The sequence below is a fragment of the Macaca nemestrina genome, chromosome 20 (assembly GCF_043159975.1).
Source record: "Macaca nemestrina isolate mMacNem1 chromosome 20, mMacNem.hap1, whole genome shotgun sequence".
Classification (NCBI taxonomy): domain Eukaryota; kingdom Metazoa; phylum Chordata; class Mammalia; order Primates; family Cercopithecidae; genus Macaca; species Macaca nemestrina.
In genome coordinates, this window is record NC_092144.1 from 6,647,615 (window position 1) to 6,667,428 (window position 19,814).

At 46.1% G+C, this 19,814-nt stretch overlaps 2 protein-coding genes across 8 annotated transcripts in view; both read right to left on the minus strand.

The window, feature by feature from the left end:
* Positions 1-11,024, minus strand: part of LOC105487019 (putative adhesion G protein-coupled receptor E4P) — a 55,569-nt gene extending 44,545 nt beyond the window's left edge. The window contains exons 1-3 of one of the 7 annotated variants that reach the window (XM_071087954.1): positions 8,715-10,980; positions 7,825-7,946; positions 1,588-1,717 (exon numbers count right to left, since the gene is read on the minus strand). Coding sequence is in view for 2 of the 7 variants with exons in the window: in XM_071087953.1 (XP_070944054.1) it covers positions 7,825-7,868 (44 nt within the window). In the remaining 5 variants the exon portion in view is untranslated. Of the gene's footprint in view, positions 1-1,587; positions 1,769-7,824; positions 7,947-8,714 lie in introns of those variants that run through there. The other 6 variants (XR_011617922.1, XM_071087953.1, XM_071087956.1 and 3 more) reach the window with 6 other exon arrangements.
* A 6,166-nt stretch (positions 11,025-17,190) lies between these two features.
* Positions 17,191-19,425, minus strand: LOC139360207 (putative methyl-CpG-binding domain protein 3-like 5). Its single transcript, XM_071086244.1, has one exon. It carries the CDS (start codon positions 18,142-18,144, stop codon positions 17,581-17,583), a length of 564 nt encoding a protein of 187 aa, XP_070942345.1. The 5' UTR covers positions 18,145-19,425; the 3' UTR covers positions 17,191-17,580.
* Between the last annotated feature and the right edge of the window lie 389 nt (positions 19,426-19,814).

Below are 19,814 nucleotides of genomic sequence, written 5' to 3' on the forward strand. Positions count from 1 at the left end.
GAGGTCCTTTTCATTTAATTTGCACCACCAGAGTTGAAGGCCAGAGTGTGGAAAGGAGTTGGCATATCTTTGTAGAGCTTAATTTCCTGTTCCAGTTGACCAACTTGGGAAAATGACTCATCTATATTCTTGGCCTTTGGGATGGTACTATTTAACAGAATTACACTGATAGACTTGGGTGATAAGATTTTCAACTGGTTTCATTAGGGTGGTATTCTGAAATTGTTGTCTCATTTGTATTAGAAGAATCTTTGTAAGATCCAGCATGAATATGGCAAATAATGCCCTAATTTGGCAAGTCCAAATACACAACAAGCAATTTACTCCTTGTCTTGATTTTATTACGTGTATGAAACGTGGTCTTATTATCCCAAACGTTAACACCTTCATCTTTCTGTTTTCTATTTATTTTTATAAATTCATAAGAGTAAATGCAATAAATTATGCAAATAATCACATAGATACGGCTGTATAGCTGGGCTGGTAATCACCTCCTCCATGTACTACTCAAAATGTTTGCCGCATCATCTTTTTTTTGAGATGGAGTTTCACTCTTGTCACCCAGGTTGGAGTGCAATGGCACAATCTTGGCTCATTGCAACCTCTGCCTCCTGGGTTCAAGCGATTCTCCTGCCTCAGCCTCCCCAGTAGCTGGGATTACAGGCACACACCGCCACGCCCAGCTAATTTTTGTGTTTTTAGTAGAGACGGGATTTCTTCCATGTTGGCGAGGCTGGTCTCGAACTCCTATCACTGGGTGATCTGCCCGCTTCGGCCTCCCAAAGTGCTGGGATTACAGACGTGAGCCACCGTGCTCAGTCTGCTGCATCGTCTTTCAAATGACAAACGAAAGGCGGATTCAGCCTGCCATTGTCAGCTGTACTGAAGAGAAAATTGTCTGAATGTAAAATGGAAACGCCTAAACCCAAAGGAAGTCTCTGAAAATCTGAGTATTCTGTGTGCTCATGGCCCAATTCTGCACGCGACAGATTGCACCCTGGGATGGAAGAATTCTCCATCTTTAAGTGTAGTCTCTGGTTCTTATCTTGGCCATGTGACTGGCTTTGGACAATGAAACAACAGCTAACAGAATGCAAAAAAAAAAAAAAAAAATGCTAGCCTGCTGGAGTGTAAGAGGCCATGTGGAAGAAACCAAGGCTTGATAGCCAATCATTCATCACTTCGGTTGCCAATCTGCCAATCACCACGCGTGTGGGTAAGACCATGTCAGATCATCCATTCAACCAGCATACCCTCCAACTGACCATAAACACATATGAATGGAACCAACAAGCCAGCCCAGATCTGAAGAAAGGTCCACAGAATCGTGAACTAAGTGAAATAGTTGTTATTTTAAGCAAAAAAGAAAAAAGAAGAAAGAAAAAAAATTCAATGAGGAGAGGATGGTTTATTATACACCCAAGGCCAACTGAGACACTTCCCAAGGTGTGCTGGAATAAGTTATTTGCACTCATGTTGTCAGACATGGTATTATTTAACTTTGCCTCCCAACCACAGCTGATTGGAACATGGATTGGTCCATATGGCAAACAACAACTTATGAGATGGCCGAGAAGATAAGTGTACCTTCAAATAGTTCTGTCTATTGAATATTGGACTGACGAATCCATTCAGCCTGTGTCTCTCTTGAGGAATCTGAATAAGTCCCGGAAAGGGATGCAGACAGCAGCATGACTCATGAGCCACAGTGAACAAACTAAGAAATAACAAAAGCAGAAGCCATCAGATAGGAGAATGATGACCTTCCTCTCTAATCTCTACGTCGGGTATCTCACCTTGCCTCGGTAGAGCAGTACAGTACACTGCCCCCATCACAGAAACCACCCATTTCAAAACCCAAGGAAGCAAATGTTCGGTCTAGGAACATTTGATATGGCCTGGTCATTTCCCAAACTTCAACAAGCATTTAACAATTGACTTTGGGCAATTGTGAAAAACACCTGTTCTCCATCCTTCTGCAACCGGCCCTGTGCATTGAGAGGCTTCCCTGTATGTTCTGGATCATGAGGCACTTGCGTGCTCTGCTGTGAAGCTGGATTTGACCAGCGTTAGCCCCGGAAGAAGAAAAGAGAGCTGGTGCAGCAAGAGATGTGGTGTTTACTTCCCCAGCCTCCTCTTCCCCCGCAGCATTGCACATTTGGACAGTGGTTGGGTTTTTCTGCTGCAGGCTAAAACCCTTTCCAGGTTCTTATAAATGCTGCCTCCCTTCATGCCTTCAAGTCAACGAGTGGTAAGAGATCACCCACATTGCCAATCCCAGGGTGCCTCGCCATCCTCTGTTGATTTCCCTTAGCCCTACCCCCACCTAAATAAACAGTCCTTTCATGAAACCCCCCTCATTTAACTCATTTGAGGGGGCAGCTGTTTCTTCCCATGTCACCAATTAATACACACTTTGGTCCTGATTCTGCTTATTCTAGCTTTCTTATCAACTGTCATAGAAGAGGAAACCCTTACTTCAAGAAAAGAAGAAAACACCATTCTTCGACCAACGCGTGAAACTGAATCACAAAACACAAATATCACTTCCTCCTTTGGCAATAATTTAAAAGGAATTGTTTCTCAGCCAACGTCCCATGCCTTGAAATAGTGGTGTTCAGTATGTGAATTGGCTGGAAATATGGTGTAGGTGGTCCACTTGGAAAGAATGGGATATAGGAATCAGAGCTTAGAACCTGGGCTTTATCAGAATGGCAGCCCAGACTTGATGCCTAAAAGGTTGTGTTCAGTGGCTCGTACATATGATCTTTCTTGGCGGTTCACTGGGCACCAACAGAATCATGCCCTTAGATAATATTGTCACCTTTGTTTCTAACAAACTTCTTATGCTAAGTGTGCTTGGTGCCTGAGATGGTATTAAAACATGGCCCCACACTTGCTGACATTCTTTTCTGGAGAGCTGAAGTCTATGTCTCGTCTTCTTGTATCTGGGCTTTGTAACTTCTTAACTAGTAGAACTGACAGTAGAAAATAACTATGTAGCCCGGCGTGGTGGCTCATGCCTGTAATCCCAGCACTTTGGGAGGCCAAGGCAGGCGGATCATGAGGTCAGGAGACGGAGACCATCCTGGCTAACACAGTGAAACCCCATCTCTACTAAAAATACAAAAAAAATTAGCTGCGTGTGTTGACAGACACCTGTAGTCCCAGCTACTCGGGAGGCTGAGGCAGAGGAATGGCGTGAACCCGGGAGGTGGAGCTTGTAGTGAGCCGAGATTGCACCACTGCACTCCAACCTGGGTGACAGAGCAAGGCTCTGTCTCACACAAAAAAAAAAGAAAAGAAAAGAAAAATAAAGAAAGAAAATAACTCTATGCATCTTACAGGACCGGATCTTATCTTAAGACACTGGTAGCTTTTTTCTTTTTTTTTCTTTTTTTTTTTTTTTTTTTTTGAGATGGCATCTTGCTCTGTTGCCCAGGCTGGAGTGCAGTGGCACAATCTTGGCTCACTGCAACCTCTGCCTCCCGGGTTCAAGCGATTCTCCTGCCTCAGCCTTCTGAGCAGCTGGGACTACAGGTGCTTACCACCACCCCCCAGCTAATTTTTGTATTTTTAGTGGAGACGGGGTTTTGCCATGTTGGTCATGCTAGTCTCGAACTCCTGACCTCAGAAGATCCACCCGCCTCAGCCTCCCAAAGTGCTGGGATTATGGGCGTGAGCCAACGCACCCAGCCCATGACGTTATTTATGAAATAAGAGTGCACATGTACCCTAGAACTTAAAGAAAAGAAAAAGAAAAACAAGAGTGGTCACTTCAGGAGACAGAATGTCAGAATAATGTTCTGTTGCTGTGCAGTAGATTGACACATGGTCTTTCTCAGATGTATTCATTCAACAAACATTATAAACCCAATCAGTGACCCCAGTCTCCTGCTGGGTAATACACTTACAGAGATAAATCAGACAAGGAACTCATCTGATTATGATCCAACATGCTGAGTATTACAAATAAAAGATCAATAATAACTTTGGACACAATGAAACAGAAATATTAAGTCAGGAAGTAACTGGATGACTTTGAACTGATGATGGAAAGCTCTTCTATGAGCAAAAATTAAATAAACTTCAAATAAGGCGGGCACGGGGGGCTCATGCTTGTAGTCCCAGCACTTCGGGACGCTGAGGCAGGTAGATCACTTGAGGTCAGGAGTTTGAGACCAGTCTGGCCAACGTGATGAAACCCCATCTACTAAAAATACAAAAATTAGCCGTGCATCATGGTGGACACCTGTAATCCCAGCTGCTTGGGAGGCTGAGGCAGGAGAATGGCTTCAACCCACAAGACGGAGGCTGCAGTGAGTGGAGATCATGCCGCTGCACTCCAGCCTGGGTGACAGAGTGCGACTTGGTCTCAAAAAGAAAAAAAGAGGCCGGGCGCAGTGGCTCACGCCTGTAATCCCAGCACTTTGGGAGGCCGAGACGGGCGGATCACGAGGTCAGGAGATCGAGACCATCCTGGCTAACCCGGTGAAACCCCGTCTCTACTAAAAACACAAAAACTAGCCGAGCGCGGTGGCGGCGCCTGTAGTCCCAGCCACACGGGAGGCTGAGGCAGGAGAACGGCGGGAACCCGGGAAGCAGAGCTTGCAGTGAGTGGAGATTGCGCCACCGCACTCCAGCCTGGGTGACAGAGCGAGACTCCGTCTCAAAAAAAAAAAAAAAAAAAAAATACAAAAAATTAGCCGGGCGAGGTGGCGGGCGCCTGTAGTCCCAGCTACTGGGGAGGCTGAGGCAGGAGAATGGCGTAAACCCGGGAGGCGGAGCTTGCAGTGAGCTGAGATCCGGCCACTGCACTCCAGCCTGGGCAACAGAGCGAGACTCCCTCTCAAAAAAAAAAAAAAGAAAGAAAGAAAAAAGAAAAAAAGAAACCCTGTCTCTCAAGTAGCTGGGATCACAGGTGTCCATCACTATATCTGGCTACTTTTTTGGGAAGGAGGGTAGAAACAGTCTTGCTATGTTCCCGGGACTGGTTGTGAACTCCTGGGCTCAAGAAATCTTCCCTCCTTGGACTCCCAAAGTGCTGGGGTTATAGGTGTGAGCCACTGTGCCTGAGCAAATTACTATATTTCTAATGATGTATTTTTTACAGTTTGGGAAAGTTTGGGCAGCTTCTGTGTAGTCATAAATGTTTTTGTTTTTCTTTTCTTTTCTTTCTTTTTCTTTTTTCCTTTTTTTTTTTTTTTTTTTTTTTTTTTGAGAGGGAGTCTCGCTCTGTTGCCAGGCTGGAGTGCAGTGGCATGATCTCAGCTCACTGCAACCTCCGCCTCCCAGGTTCAAGTCATTCTCCTGCCTCAGCCTCCTGTGTAGCTGGGACTGCAGGCGTGCACCACCACACCCAGCTAATTTTTGTATTTTTAGTAAAGACAGGGTTTCACCATGTTGGCTAGGATGGTCTCGATTTCTTGACCTTGTGATCCTCCTGTCTCAGCCTCCCAAAGTGCTGGGATTACAGGCGTGAGCCACCACTCCCAGCCCATAAATATATTTTTTCAATCAGACAATAAAAGAGACATAAAAACTTCCTGCCACTGATAACCCCCTACTGATTTTAAAAGCACTCTAATGGTAGAGTGTTAAAATTACAGCTTCAAGATGTTTGTCACAGTGTTGTATACAGCAGTGAAAAGTTGGAAATGACACAAACTCAGGGTAAACACGCTGTGACACAGGTATACCAGAGGTTACCAATCAGCCATCCAAAAACAGGTTCTGAAAGGGTTAATAGTTGAAAAGGTGTTCATATTGTGACAAGTGGAAAAAAGAAACAAAGGGCATATCTGTTGTAGATTATTCTCAGGACAATTTCCTATGTGGGCCTGAGGCATCTGGCACTGCCATGGTACAATTTTTCCTTTACATGCAGACTAATGTGACTAAGAGATTTTCTTTTTATTAATAATGGAGTGTTTGTCGGGGGCGGTGGCTCACGCCTGTAATCCCAGCACTTTGGGAGGCCGAGGCGGGTGGATCACAAGGTCAGGAGATCGAGACCATCCTGGCTGACACAGTGAAACCCCGTCTCTACTAAAAATGCAAAAAATTAGCCGGGCGTGGTGGCGGGCGCCTATAGTCCCAGCTACTTGGGAGGCTGAGGCAGGAGAATGGCATGCACCTGGGAGGTGGAGCTTGCAATGAGCCGAGATCATGCCACTGCACTCCAGCCTGGGCGACTGAGCGAGACTCTGTTTCAAAAAAAAAAAAAAAAAAATGGAGTGTTTAAAGGAAGAGATGTGGATAATGTTGTCCCCTTTCCTAGAAGCAGGCTAAAAACCAGCCTTAAAAAGTTTATAGGCTGGGCGCAGTGGGTTAAGGCCGGGTGCGGTGCCTCACGCCTGTAATCCCAGCACTTTGGGAGGCGGGTGGATCACCTGCGGTCAGAAGTTCGAAACCAGCCTAGCCAACATGGTGAAATCCCGTCTCTACTAAAAATACAAAAATTAGCCGGCATGGTGGCAGGCACCCATAATCCCAGCTACTCAGGAGACTGAGGCAGGAGAATTGCTTGAACCCCAGAAGAGGTGGTTGCATGAGCCAAGATCACGCCACTACACTCCAGCCTGGGAGACAGAGCGAGACTCCATCATAAATAAAATAAAAAAATAAATAAAATAAAATAAAATAAAATATAAATAAAATAAAATAAAATAAATAAAATAAAATAAAAATCATGGCTCGGACTAGGGCAAGAGGAGAGAAGCACCCAGTTCAGCTACAAAATTTAAGGGGGTACCAAAAATTAAGTAAGCAAGGCAAATACTGTTTCAATGCAATATTTTTAAAAATCAATGCAAAACCAGCGTGGCAAACATGGTGAAACCCCGTCTCTACTAAAAATACAAAAAAAAAAAAAAAAAGGGCAGGTATGGGGGCACAGACCTGTAATCCCAGCTATTCAGGAGGCTGAGGCAGGAGAATTGCTTGAACCTGGGAGGCAGAGGTTGCAGTGAGCCAAGATTATGCCACTGCATTCAGCCTGGTCCACAGAGTGAGACTCTGTCTTTAAAAAAAAAAAAAAAAAAAAATTCAATGCAAGAAAATTCCTGATAAAGAAAATAACCAGTTCCAAAATCTGACAGTGCTATGCCAGGTCATAATGGACACTGAGGCAAACGGAAACACGGGCGCCTCTCTATGCAGACATTTTTAATGTGTTTGTTTTATTGTCTATATTTAAGATGCTCAACAGGATGCTTTGATATGAGGAAAGGATAACTATAGTTAAGTGAATTAACATTTTCATTATCTCCTGTAGCTACCTTTTGTGTGTGTGCAAAAGTATCCAAGATTTACTTTTTTAGCAAATTTCCACTTCATAATACAATATTAACTATTGTCCTCATGTTATACACCTGATCTCTGGACTTATTCATCACACATAGCTGCAATTTTGTGCCCTTTGACCTCTATCTCCCCGTTTCTCCTCTACTCCATCACCACCTCAGTAACCACCATTCTATTCTCTTGTTTCCATGTATTTGATGGTTTTTTGAGATTCCACGTATGTGTGAGATCATGCAGTATTTGTCTCTCTGTGACTCGTTTATTTCACTTAGGAAAATGTCCTTCAGTGTCCTTCAGGTTTATCCATGTTGTCACAAATGGCAGGATCTCCTTCTTTTTTAAGGCTGAATAATATTGTTAATGGCCAGGCACAGTGGCTCACGCCTGTAATCCCCGCACTTTGGGAGACCAAGGTGGGAGGATCACCTGAGGTCAGGAGTTCAAGACCAGCCTAGTCAACATGGTGAAACCCTGTCTCTACTAAAAATACAAAAATTAGTTGGGCGTGGTGGCACATACCTGTAGTCCCAGGTGCACGGGAGGCTGAGGCAGGAGAATCGCATGAACCTGGGAGGCTGAAATTGCAGTGAGCCGAGATCGTGCTACTGCACTCCAGCCTGGGTGACAGAGCGAGGCTCCATCTCAAAAAAAAAAAAAAAAAAAAAAAATATATATATATATATATATATATACACACACACACACACACATATATACACACACACAGAAATATATTTAAATATAAATATATATTTAACTAATGGTTCATTTTCTTCCCAGAAGTTTGATTTTAAAAATATTATTGATGAATTTGCTTCCATTAAAACCAGCAAAGAGCTGGGCATGGTGGTGTGCACCTGTATTCTCAGCTATTCAGGAGGCTGAGGTGGGAGAATGGCTTGAGCCCAGGAGGTCAAGGTTGCAGTGAGCCAAGATCGCACCACTGCACTCTAGCCTGGGAGACAGAGCAAAAACGTGACACCAAAAATAATAAAAAATAAAAAATAAATCTTACAAAAATGTAAAAACAAACAGAAAATTAAAATATTAATAATTTTGGTTTGGGGGATACATAAAACATTTATACAGTGTTTTATATTCTAATACACTTTCCAATTTTTCAGTATTTTTTCAACTAATGTTCTGGGAGGATAAGCGTATTGTACGTGGTCAATAAATATTCCTTGAGTAAATGGATCTGCATTTTCTTGCACACTATAAATTATTCAGATTATAAAAAGGCAAGTTTATTTCATGTTATGTGTATGGGATTAGAGAACCATGAAGTTTTTACTCCTTTCTCCCCCTAGTGGAGACAAATGATACCACAGGGATAAAAGAATGGCAAATGTAGTTTGATGATACTAAGAAAAATCCCTGTTGTGGAGGTCGCAGCTTTATCTACTCACCTTAGAAACAGAGAGTTTGTCGGCCAGTCGCGGTGGCTCACGCCTGTAATCCCAGCACTTTAGGAGACAGAGGCGGGTGGATCACCTGAGGTCAGGAGTTCGAGGCCAGCCTGACCAAAATAGAGAAACCCCGTCTCTACTAACAATACAAAATTAGCCGGACGTGGTGGCGCATGCCTGTAATCCCAGCTACTTGGGAGGCTGAAGCAGGAGAATCGCTTGAACCCGGGAAGTGAAGGTTGCAGTGAGCCAAGATCGTGCCTTGACTAAGGCAACTATATCTTGTTTATTTATTCACCTTTTTCCAGTACAAGTTTAATATTCATTAAAGGAGTTTTTTTTTTCGGGTGTGGGGGAGAATGGCGGCAGGTAGTAGGATCTGCTGAAGGCAAGAGCTTCACTGTGATGATGAAGCCCCGCACCTCGGGTTTCCCGCAGCCCAGGATCTGGTGGCAGACAATGGTATCATCGGATCTTTGTTCCTACAAGGATGGGACGTGGTCTGTCTCATCTCCCGGGCACATCAGGAGCGCTTTCCAGACTCCGGGTGATCGGGGAATAGCTCCCAGTATGGTCTTAGTTGGGGTCTCCTCCTGACCCATGTTAATCCATGAACGCCCCATGATGAGGGCTAGTGAGGGCCTCTCCCTGGAGTCAAGGACCAGAAATGTGTTTATGAGGCGTTCTAGTTCTATGGAAATGAGAAACGGGATCCCCTGTCATCATTCACACAGTATTAGTGTCGTCCTCAGCGCCACAAAAATCTGTCCGACAGATGGCAGGCCCCGGCCACCATGGTGTAGACAGTGACTCCCAAACTCCACATGCCCACTGGGGTCCATCGTACTTTTGTCCCGGGGAACAGTTCCGAGGCTGCGTAAGAGGAGCTCCCACCGAAGGGCCTCAGCTTTCAGCCTATGGTGAATCTGGTATCAAAGCCAGAGTCTGTTGTTTCCGCGTCGTGCTGAGCCTCCTCAGGGAAGTTCTCTGGCTTCAGAACCCTGTAGATAATTTCCTGCTGGAAGCCTCACTGCACGGAATACCCTATTTGCTGAAACTTGCCACGGGCCTCTTCGCCCTTCAAGGAGGAGAATTCGAGGGTGAAGTCGGATAGCTCTCTCGAGCTGGCTTAATCCACGACCAGGAACAGCCTGTTCTGGGCGCCAGCCACGGGAGTCTGATGATCTTCGGAAGATGAAGGCCCTTCATCATATGGACCCTGTGGTACAGACGCTGGAGGCTGCAGGAGCCCTGCTGCCCTGTTGGGGTGACCTCCACAGCCATCTCGGTCCCAGTGAGAATGTGCTGGGCCAGCCGCCTTGACTTCTGCAAAGCTGCCCTGGCTGATGACCTCGAGGAGCCTATGATCATCAGTAAGGGTCTCTTCGGAGGCAGAAGTGGTCCCAAAGTCCCTCAGCATGGTGACCTCCCAGCTACACATCTCAGCTAGGAATGCCAACTGAGACTACTACCCCTACAAACTTTGCTAACGAGAAGCAAAAATGACACGGCTGGAGGTGTCTGCTGACATGTGAGGGCGACCTCTGGTCACTTCCGTGCCAGGGACAACATTCGAGGCCAACGCCACTGTGGCTGCACCCAGGAGCAGGATGATGTCACCAGGAATCAACTCTCCCGGCCCCTTAGTTCTGCTGACTTCCCACTAAGTTGATGTCATTCTCAGGTGGGCTCTTCCTCCAAGGTAACAAGATGGCACCCAGAGCCCCAGCAGCCTAACGGAAATAGATCTTCTCCTCCCAGATGTTTCCAAGACAACGGCCTGACCTTTGGCACAGAGTGTGTCACATGAGCAGGCCTTAGCCAATCACTGTGGAAAAAGAAGATGGACTCTGCTGATTGGCCAGATTGAGGTCATGTGGCCACTGTCTCCATGGAAACTTGAGAGCGGCTTAGCTGTTTTTTCAATTGGGAGACGGTGTCATGGCTGAGAGAGCAGATTCAGAGTGGAAAGGTCGCTACAACTGGATATCCAACTGCAAAAGAAAGACCAGAAATGTGTTTATGAGGACCAGAAATGTGTTTATGAGGCGTTCTACCTCTTAAGTAGAAGGTTGGACTCCTACCTCACAGGATATAGAAAAAATAAATAAAACAACAGCTAACAAGGGGCTAAAAAGTGCTAGTCTCCTGAAGTGTATGATACACAAACATCAACTCAAAATCGACCAGTGTTGTAAATACAAACGTTGAAACTAGAAAGCTATTAGAAGCAAACAAAGGGTAATTTTTTATGACCCCTATCTAAGGTCATGAAAACCCATAGTGATTTTAGAGATTACACCAAATTACAAGCAAAAGAACAAAAAGTAGATACATTTCAGTTGACTCTTTATTTTGTACATTCTGAGTTTTGAAATATATGTAATAACCTGTATCCATCATCACTGTGTCATACAGAATGGTTTCACTGCCCTGAAAATCCCCTGTATTCCACGGCCTTAGAGGTCTGGTGGTGTGAGCCTCGTCATTGATGTTTTGGGTGGTGGGGAATGTAGGTGTGATTTTCAGTTATTATCCTCTGCTTTAGGTCAGAAAAGAGAGGAATTCCCCACCTAGACCCATGTTTTCATAAAACCATAAATAATGGAGGAACGCAATACTGCAGGTGAAGAAATGAATCGTCAGGATATATTGATCCATGGGATTACCAAGGTAAAAAAAACAAAACAAAAAACAAAACAAAAACAAAAAACTAAGAAATAAGGAAGGAGATCACATTTTAGAACCCAACAATGCAGCTTGAATTCCGCATTGATCTTGAGCTACTCATTTGGACTTGTGTGAATGTTTCTTCCCAAGCAATGGGGGACGCATGCACTTGCCCGTGCTCATGCACACGGGATTGGCGTACAGATGTGTGCGGCCACACAGGAAATGTTCTGCAGCTGCCCTGGGCCCTGGGTGTGTGAGGCGGCCCCCCTGCCATGTTGAACTTTAAAGGGTGTGATGCCGGAATGTTGTTGGCTGAGTCCTGATTAGCATGAGCCCTTCTGATCCTCTTACCTCACACCTTGCCTGACATCAGCCCAAATGGTGTTTGTGCAAATGGCTTATTGACACGGGCTTGGGACCAAATCCACCCAAGAGGAGGGGTCCCTGGGGCCTTGCTATCCGTGGCATAGTGCCTGGGGGTGGAGAGGATGACCCTCAAACATGTTTTCCACCTCGTGTTTTTCTCCTAGATGCAGGACCCTAGATGCAGAGCCCCAGGGCACAGAGGATTCCAGATTCTTACAGGGGACTGGAGGAGGCTTGACTGAAAGGAATCAGGGCTACGAGGGTGGGGGAGAGATTCTAGTAGTTTCTCCATTTCACAGCAATAATTCCTCCCCGCCCCAACCCAACACACACACATACACATGATATATGCATACACCTGTCTGGTGTGCAAGTTTCCCCTTTTGCTCAGACTTCTGGTTTTGCAGACACTTCTAAGGAAACATTGATGTTCCCTTTAATTTTTGTCTTCTTGCTCCTGAAGCTTCCCCTCCGTGTGTGCAATATGACTGATCCCAACTTCTTTCTTTCTTTCTTTCTTTCTTTCTTTCTTTCTTTCTTTCTTTCTTTCTTTCTTTCTTTCTTTCCTTCTTTCTTTCTGTCTCTCTCTCTCTCTCTTTTTTTTTGGGGGGGGGATGGGGTTTCACTCTTGTTGCCCAGGCTGGAGTGCAGTGGCATGATCTTGGCTCAGCAACCTCCGCCTCCTGGGGTCAAGCAATTCCCCTGCCTCAGCCTCCAGAGTAGCTGGGATTGCAGGTGCCCGCCACCACGCCTGGCTAATTATTACATTTTCAGTAGAGGTAGGGTTTCACCATGTTGGCCAAGCTGGTCTGGAACTCCTGACCTCAGGTGACCCACCCGCCTCAGCCTCCCAAAGTGCTGGGATTACAGGCGTGAGCCGCTGTGTCCAGTCTCCCACATTTCTTAAATGATCTGCATCATAAAATGTGGTGCTTTAATTATGCGCTATCTGGTTGTTCCTCATTTCCGGGACACCTATGAGTATTATCTCCCAAACTAGATTGCTTAGCTGTGTGGAGGTGCGCACCTCAAGGCATGTTCTTGCAAAAACCCACTTCCCCCATTCCCTTCCTGTGGTTAGAATGCTGGGTGCAAACAAGTAATTACTCTGTGTTTGGCTATGAATTATAATATAGGGCATTAGGTTCCCAGTACAAAAGGACTCCTTTTTTTTTTTTTTTTTTTTTTTTTTTTTGATACATGGTCTTGCTCTGTCTCCCAGGTTGGAGTGCAGTGGCACATCTTGGCTCACGGGGCAACCTCTGCCTCCTGGGTTAAAGCAATTCTCCTGCCTCAGCCTCCTGAGTAGCTGAGATTATAGGCGCCCGCCACCACACCGGGCTAATTTTGTATTTTTAGTAGAGACAGGATTTCACCATGTTGGCCAGACTGATCTCGAACTCCTGACTTCAGGTGATCCACCCGCCTCAGGCCCAGTTGGATTCATCTTTAAGGAACAAGTTAACCAAAAAGGAGGATCAAACATAATAAGCATACGTATTTTGTATATATGTAAAAATGTAAATGCAATAAACGATGCTAGGTAATGTTAACGGATATATGTGCTTTGTATATTAATACATGTTTAAATGTTATTATGTATTTGGATGTATATACTGTATGTGTATGAAATTCAGAATGGAAGTATATACACCGAATACATAATGACATTTGCCTGCTCTGGGAAACAGGGAGGAGAGAAATTGGATTGTCTGGGGAGCCAACGGGAGACTACTTGTTTGTAAAATGTTATTTTTAAAAGACTCAAAGTAAATATAATGTCAGTAATTGTCCATTCTGGGTGATTGGAATGTAGATGTTTGATGTATTATAATTGCCTGATATAAAATGTAAAAAATAGGCTGGACGCAGTGACTCCTGCCTATGTTCCCAGCACTTTGAGAGTCCGAGGCAGGTCGATCACCTAGGCCAGGAATTCCAGACCAGCTTAGCCAACATGGTAAAACCCCGTCTCCACTAAAAATACAAAAATTAGCCAGGTGTGATGGCGGGCACCTGTAATCCTAGCTACTCTGGAGGCTGAGGCAGGAGAATCGCTTGAACCCGGGAGGCGGAGGTGGCAGTGAGCTGAGACCACACCACTGCACTCCAGCCTGGGCAGCAAGAGTGAAATTCTGTCTCAGAAAAGGGAAGGGAAGGGGAGGGGAGGGGAGGGGAGGGGAGGAGAAGTGGAGGTGGAGGGGAAGGGGAGGGGAGGGGGAGGGGAGGGGAGGGGAGGGGAGGGGGAGGGGAGGGGGGAGAGAGAAAGAGAGAGAGAGAGAAAGAGAGAGAGAGAGAAAGAGAGAGAAAGAAGGAAGGAAAGAAAGAAAGAAAGAAAGAAAGAAAGAAAGAAAGAAAGAAAGAAAGAAAGAAAGAAAGAAAGAAAAAAAGAAAGAAGAAAGAAAGAGAAGTTGGCATCAGTCATATTGCACACATGGAGGGGAAGCTTCAGGAGCAAGAAGACAAAAATAAAAGGGAACATCTTTGTTTCCTTTGAAGTGTCTGCAAAACCATAAGTCTGAGCAAAAGGGGAACTTGTGGCACCAGACAGGTGTGTGCATATATGTGTGTGTGTGCATATATCATGTGTGTATGCATATATCATGTGTGTATATATTATGTGTGTATGCATATATCGTGTGTGCATATATCATGTGTGTATGCATATATCATGTGTGTGCATATATCATTACACATTTGTTAAAACAGAGTGTAAAAAATAGTGAGCTGAAATGTATCTGCTTTGTTTTTTTCTTGTACTTTTGGTGTCATCTCTAAAATCACTGTGGGTTTTTATGACATTAGATATGGCTCATAAAATATTACCCTTTGTTTGCTTCTAAAAGCTTTCTAGTTTCAAAGTTTATCTTGACAACACTGGTCGATTTTGAGTTGATGTTTGTGTATCATACACGGCAGTAGACTAGCACTTTCTGGCCCCTTGTTAGCTGTTGTTTCATTCATTTTTCTATATCCTGTGAGGTAGGAGTCCAAAGTCATTCTTTTGCAGTTGGATATCCAGTTGTAGTGACCTTTCGAGCCTGAACCACTTCTCTCAGGCATCACACCGTCTCCCAACTGAAAACAACTAAGCAGTTCTCAAGTTTCCATGGAGACAGGGGCCACATGACTTCAATCTGGCCAATCAGCAGATCCTGTCCTCTTTGGCCACAGTGATTGGCTAAGGCCTGCTCATGTGACACACTCTGTGTCAAAGGTCAGGCCGTTGTCTTGGAAACATCCGGGAGGAGAAGATCTATTTCCGTTAGGCTGCTGGGGCTGTGGGTGCCATCTTGTCACCTTGGAGGAAGAGCCCACCTGGGAATGACATCAACTCAGAGGGAAGTCAGCAGAGCCAAGAGGCCGGGAGAGGTGATTCCTGGTGACATCATCCTGCTCCTGGGTGCAGCCACAGTGGAGTTGGCCTCGAATGTTGTCCCTGGCATGGAAATGACCAGAGGTCGCCCTCACATGTCAGCAGACACCTCCAGCCATGTCCTTCATGTTCCTCATTAGCAAAGTTTGTAGGGGTAGTATTCTCAGTTGGCATTTCTAGCTGAGATGTGTAGCTGGGAGGTCTCCACGCTGCGGGCCTTGGGACGACTTCTGCCTCCAAGGAGACCCTTACTGATGATCATAGGCTCCTCAAGGTCATCAGCCAAGGCAGCTTTGCAGAAGTCAAGGCGGCTGGCCCAGCACATTCTCACTGGGACCGAGATGGCTGTGGAGGTCACCCCAATAGGGCAGCAGGGCTCCTGCAGCCTCCAGCGTCTGTACCACAGGGTCCATATGATGAAGGCCCTTCATCGCCCGAAGATCATCAGACTCCCGTGGCTGGCGCCCAGAAGAGACTCTTCCTAGTAGTGGATTAAGCCAGCTCGAGAGAGCTATCCGACTTCACCCTCGAATTCTCCTCCTTGAAGGGGGAAGAGGTCCGGGGCAAGTTCCAGCAAATAGGGTATTCCGTGCAGTGAGGCTTCCAGCAGGAAAATTATCTACAGGGTTCTGAAGCCAGAGAACTTCCCTGAGGAGGCTCAGCACGACATGGAAACAACAGACTCTGGCTTTGATACCAGATTCACCATAGGCTGAAAGCTGAGGCCCTTCGGTGGGAGCTCCTCTCACGCAGCCTCGGAACTGTTCCCCAGGGCAAAAGTACGATGGACCCCGGTGGGCATGTGGAGCTTGGGAGTCACTGTCTACACTATGGTGGCCGGGGCCTGCCATCTGTCGGACAGACTTTTGTGGGGCTGAGGACGACACTAATACTGTGTGAATGATGACAAGAGATCCCGTTTCTCATTTCCATAGAACTAGAACGCCTCATAAACACATTTCTGGTCCTTGACTCCAGGGAGGACCACTAGCTAGTGTGGGCCCTCACTAGCCCACATCATGGGGCGTTCATGGATTAACATGGGTCAGGAGGAGACCCCAACTAAGACCATACTGGCAGCTATTCCCCGATCACCCGGAGTCTGGAAAGCACTCCTGATGTGCCCGGGAGATGAGGCAGACCACGTCCCATCCTTGTAGGAACAAAGATGCGATGATACCATGGTCTGCTACCAGATCCTGGGCTGCAGGAAACCCGAGGTGCAGGGCTCCACCATCACAGTGAAGCTCGTGCCTTCAGCAGATCCCACCACCTGTCGCCATTCTTCCCCATCATCTGAAAGAAACTCCTTTAATAAGTATTAAACTTGTACTGGAAAAAATTCAATAAGTAAATAAGATATCATCGTCTTAACAAACTCTGTATTTCTAAGGTGAATGAATAAAGCTGTGACCTCCACAAGGATTTTTTTTTTTTTTTTTTGAGACGGAGTTTCACTTTTGTCGCCCAGGCTGGAGTGAAATGGCCTGATCTCGGCTCACTGCAACCTCCGCCTCTCGGGTTCCAGCGCTAAATTTTATTTGTATTTTTAGTAGAGACGGGGTTTCTCCATGTTGGTCAGGCTGGTCTTGAACTCCTGACCTCAGGTGATCCACCCGCCTCAGCCTCCCAAAGTGCTAGGATTACAGGCATGAGCCACCATACCCAGTCATGCATTCTTCTTTAAACCATTGGCTGCTTAAGACTCTGCTATTTAATTTCCACATCTGAATTTTCCAGCATTCTTTTTATTGTGAATTTCCAGCTTCTTTCTAGAGCAATCATAGAAGATACTTTGTATCTTCAGTCAACAACATTCAGACATGTGGAAATTAAATAGCAGACTCATAAACAGCCAATGGTTTAAAGAAGAATGCACGGCTGGGCGTGGTGGCTCATGCCTGTAATCCCAGCACTTTGGGAGGCCGAGGCGGGTGGATTACCTGAGGTTGGGAGTTTGAGACCAGCCTGACCAACATGGTGAAACCCCTGTCTCTACTAAAAATACAAAATTAGCTGGGCGTGGTGGTGCATGCCTGTAATCCCAGCTACTCGGGAGGCTGAGGCAGGAGAATTGCTTAAACCCGGGAGGCAGGGGTTGTGGTGAGCCGAGATCGCACCATTGTACTCCAGCCTGGGCAACAAGAGGGAAACTGTCTGAAACCAAAAAATAAATAAAGAGAGAAAGAAAGAGAAAGAAAAGAAAACCTAATTAAAATCACGGTAAACAGACATTGAGGTGTACATGTAAAGGTCTCCCTCTTTGCCTCACGAAACCCAGTTTCTCACCACAAAACCATCCACTCCTTACACTTGTTGCCTTTCAAATGCTTTTAATAAACAACAGGTGGGGAAGTACAAAGTGTAACAATTGAGAGTAGGAAAGAGGACTAGCATCCAACTCTGGGGCCACACCCCCAACAGCTTCTCAGCGCCCCCTCCTCCTGCAGTTCATCCACCTGTCAGCATTTCTGCCTGCCTGGCCAGCCTGTCTGCCTGCAAGGCCCTGGCCAATCTCTCCCTGGCTTTCTTCACCCTCCTGGCCTGTCTCCGGATATCTGCACGAGTCACCAATTGGCCCAAGAGGGGCGGTGGGAGCTGACAACCCATTCCTGGGGTTGGTCCCCCTGCCACAGCTGGAAACTGCCCAGCGGTGGGCTCGGGCAGCCTGTGCACACGCTCAGCTCCAGCCCTGTCCAGAGATTCACCGGCCATCCCCGGTGCGAGGATACTTAAGACGTTCTCCAATTGCAGTGGACTTGAACCTTCGCCTTGGCTGCTGCAGGGCTGCAGGGCCTGCATTCTCCGGTAGGCGCAGAGTTGCTGTGGCTTCTCCAGGTGCTCCTCCCCTTTTCTGCGTCTGACCTGGTTGTCAGGATGAGACCTGATCCTTGTCACCGGCCTCGGGAAGATGCAGCTGGTGAGTCTCACGGGGAGAGCAGACCTCGCAGCTCGTCTCCGTTGGGCCTTGGCCATGTGGATTTCTCGTTTCTTCTGTAAAGTCCAGGACATCATGTTTCTTTTGAGCTTCCCCTTTCAAAAGAAAAGAAAAGGTGAAATTTCAGCCAAATGGAGGCTGGAGAAGGTCAGCTCTGGGGGGCTTCTCTCAGCTCAGTGGAATCTTCCCACCAGCCTCTCTTTCTGGGGAAATGTGTCTCAAATGGCACCGTACATCCTCAGCACCTGCAGGGTTTGTTAAACTCAGATCTCTGGACCTGAACCCAAGTGAGTCTGGGGTGGACCCTAGAGTCTGCATTTCTCCATGTGATGCTGATGCTGCTGGCAGGAGCTCCAGGCATTGACACTGAGTCCTGGGACCTCATCGGGCTGATGCCAGTCAAGGACTAAATGCTCAAGGTCATGTCCCAGGGCCAGTTCCAGACCTTGTCCCTCCTCATCCTCCTCGGAGGACACCCCTCTCTTCTCTTCCCTGCCACTGTCAGCTACACACATGCTGGTGCCTCCTAACCTATCCCCAACAGGACACCGGGATCCCAGACTTCCCTGTGAACCAAGAGCTCACATTTCTCTGTATCTCTTGCTGCTGTGCTTCAGGACACACCATCATTTTCATAGCTCCTTGACTCCCTGGTCTCCAAAGAAATGGTGCCCTCGCCAACCCTTAAATACTCACTGCCACACCCAGATCTCATCTTCACCTGAGCACCTCCTGCTCCTGAAGAAAAACCTCAGAAACACCATGTTCGCTTTCTGTTTCTGATAAGCTCAATTAACTAGAGTTGTACCATGAGGGAATCTTTTGATGACATACTGGGAAAGATGATTAAGTTCTTCCTAAGATTTGAAATCCTTACTTGCTCTAACGCAATTAGAAGACTCTAGTCTCATAAAGCTGTTTCAGATACAGTCTTTATCAGGGCACTTTCTACTTTAAAGCCTTCGTTTCTGTCCTTCCCATTTCACTTCTGTTGTCCTGGCATTAAGATTAACACTACCCCTTTACACGACCTAAGATGTTCCCCTTTGGAGGGAAAATTATTTAGTCCCCTTAGTTGCAGGGCACCTGTGATGTGCCAAGCTGTACAGTAGAACCCCTGATCCAGAAGTAAACTTCATAAATCACCGTTCTGTTGATTTTCATCTTGGTGAGAAGGAAGACGTAATAAACACACTAAAAACAAATTTCTGATGGAATCGAAGCTATTATCCCCATATAGTTTCATGGACAAAAATGAGAAGACTTTGAATATTATTCAACAGATATTAACACCTAAGGTATAACTTTCCACAACATCTAGTTTTAAGAACAACTCACTGCTAACTGTAAAGATGTTTTACAGAAAGAAAAAGGACACAAATGGACATTCTTGTGGTCGATAAAAATCCTGTACTCACCAGAGCAGGTGGTCTTGGAAAAGAGGTGAACGCAGGCTTTCCCATAGCTGTAGAGTTTCTCCTGCTGCCCCCACTCCTGAGATGCAGACAGCCCTTGGCCTGCTGGAAAATGCAGCGACTTCTGCATCTGGCTCCTCTTTTATAGAGAAAGGGAGTGATAACCCAATCAGTGGATAATCCACAAGGAACGCCCTGTCTCCACCCACTGGATTTGAGGCATTTCTAAATCTTTATACAGAAACCAATGTGGTGTTACCGACACAGAGTGTTAGTAGAAAAAGAATTTAATATGTGTGTGTGGCGGGGTGGTATTTGCAATTAATATCAGC

Bases quoted from the DNA above. Each gene is read 5' to 3' on its own strand.
- LOC139360207 (XM_071086244.1), bottom strand. From the start codon at position 18,144: ATGATGTCCTGGACTTTACAGAAGAAACGAGAAATCCACATGGCCAAG.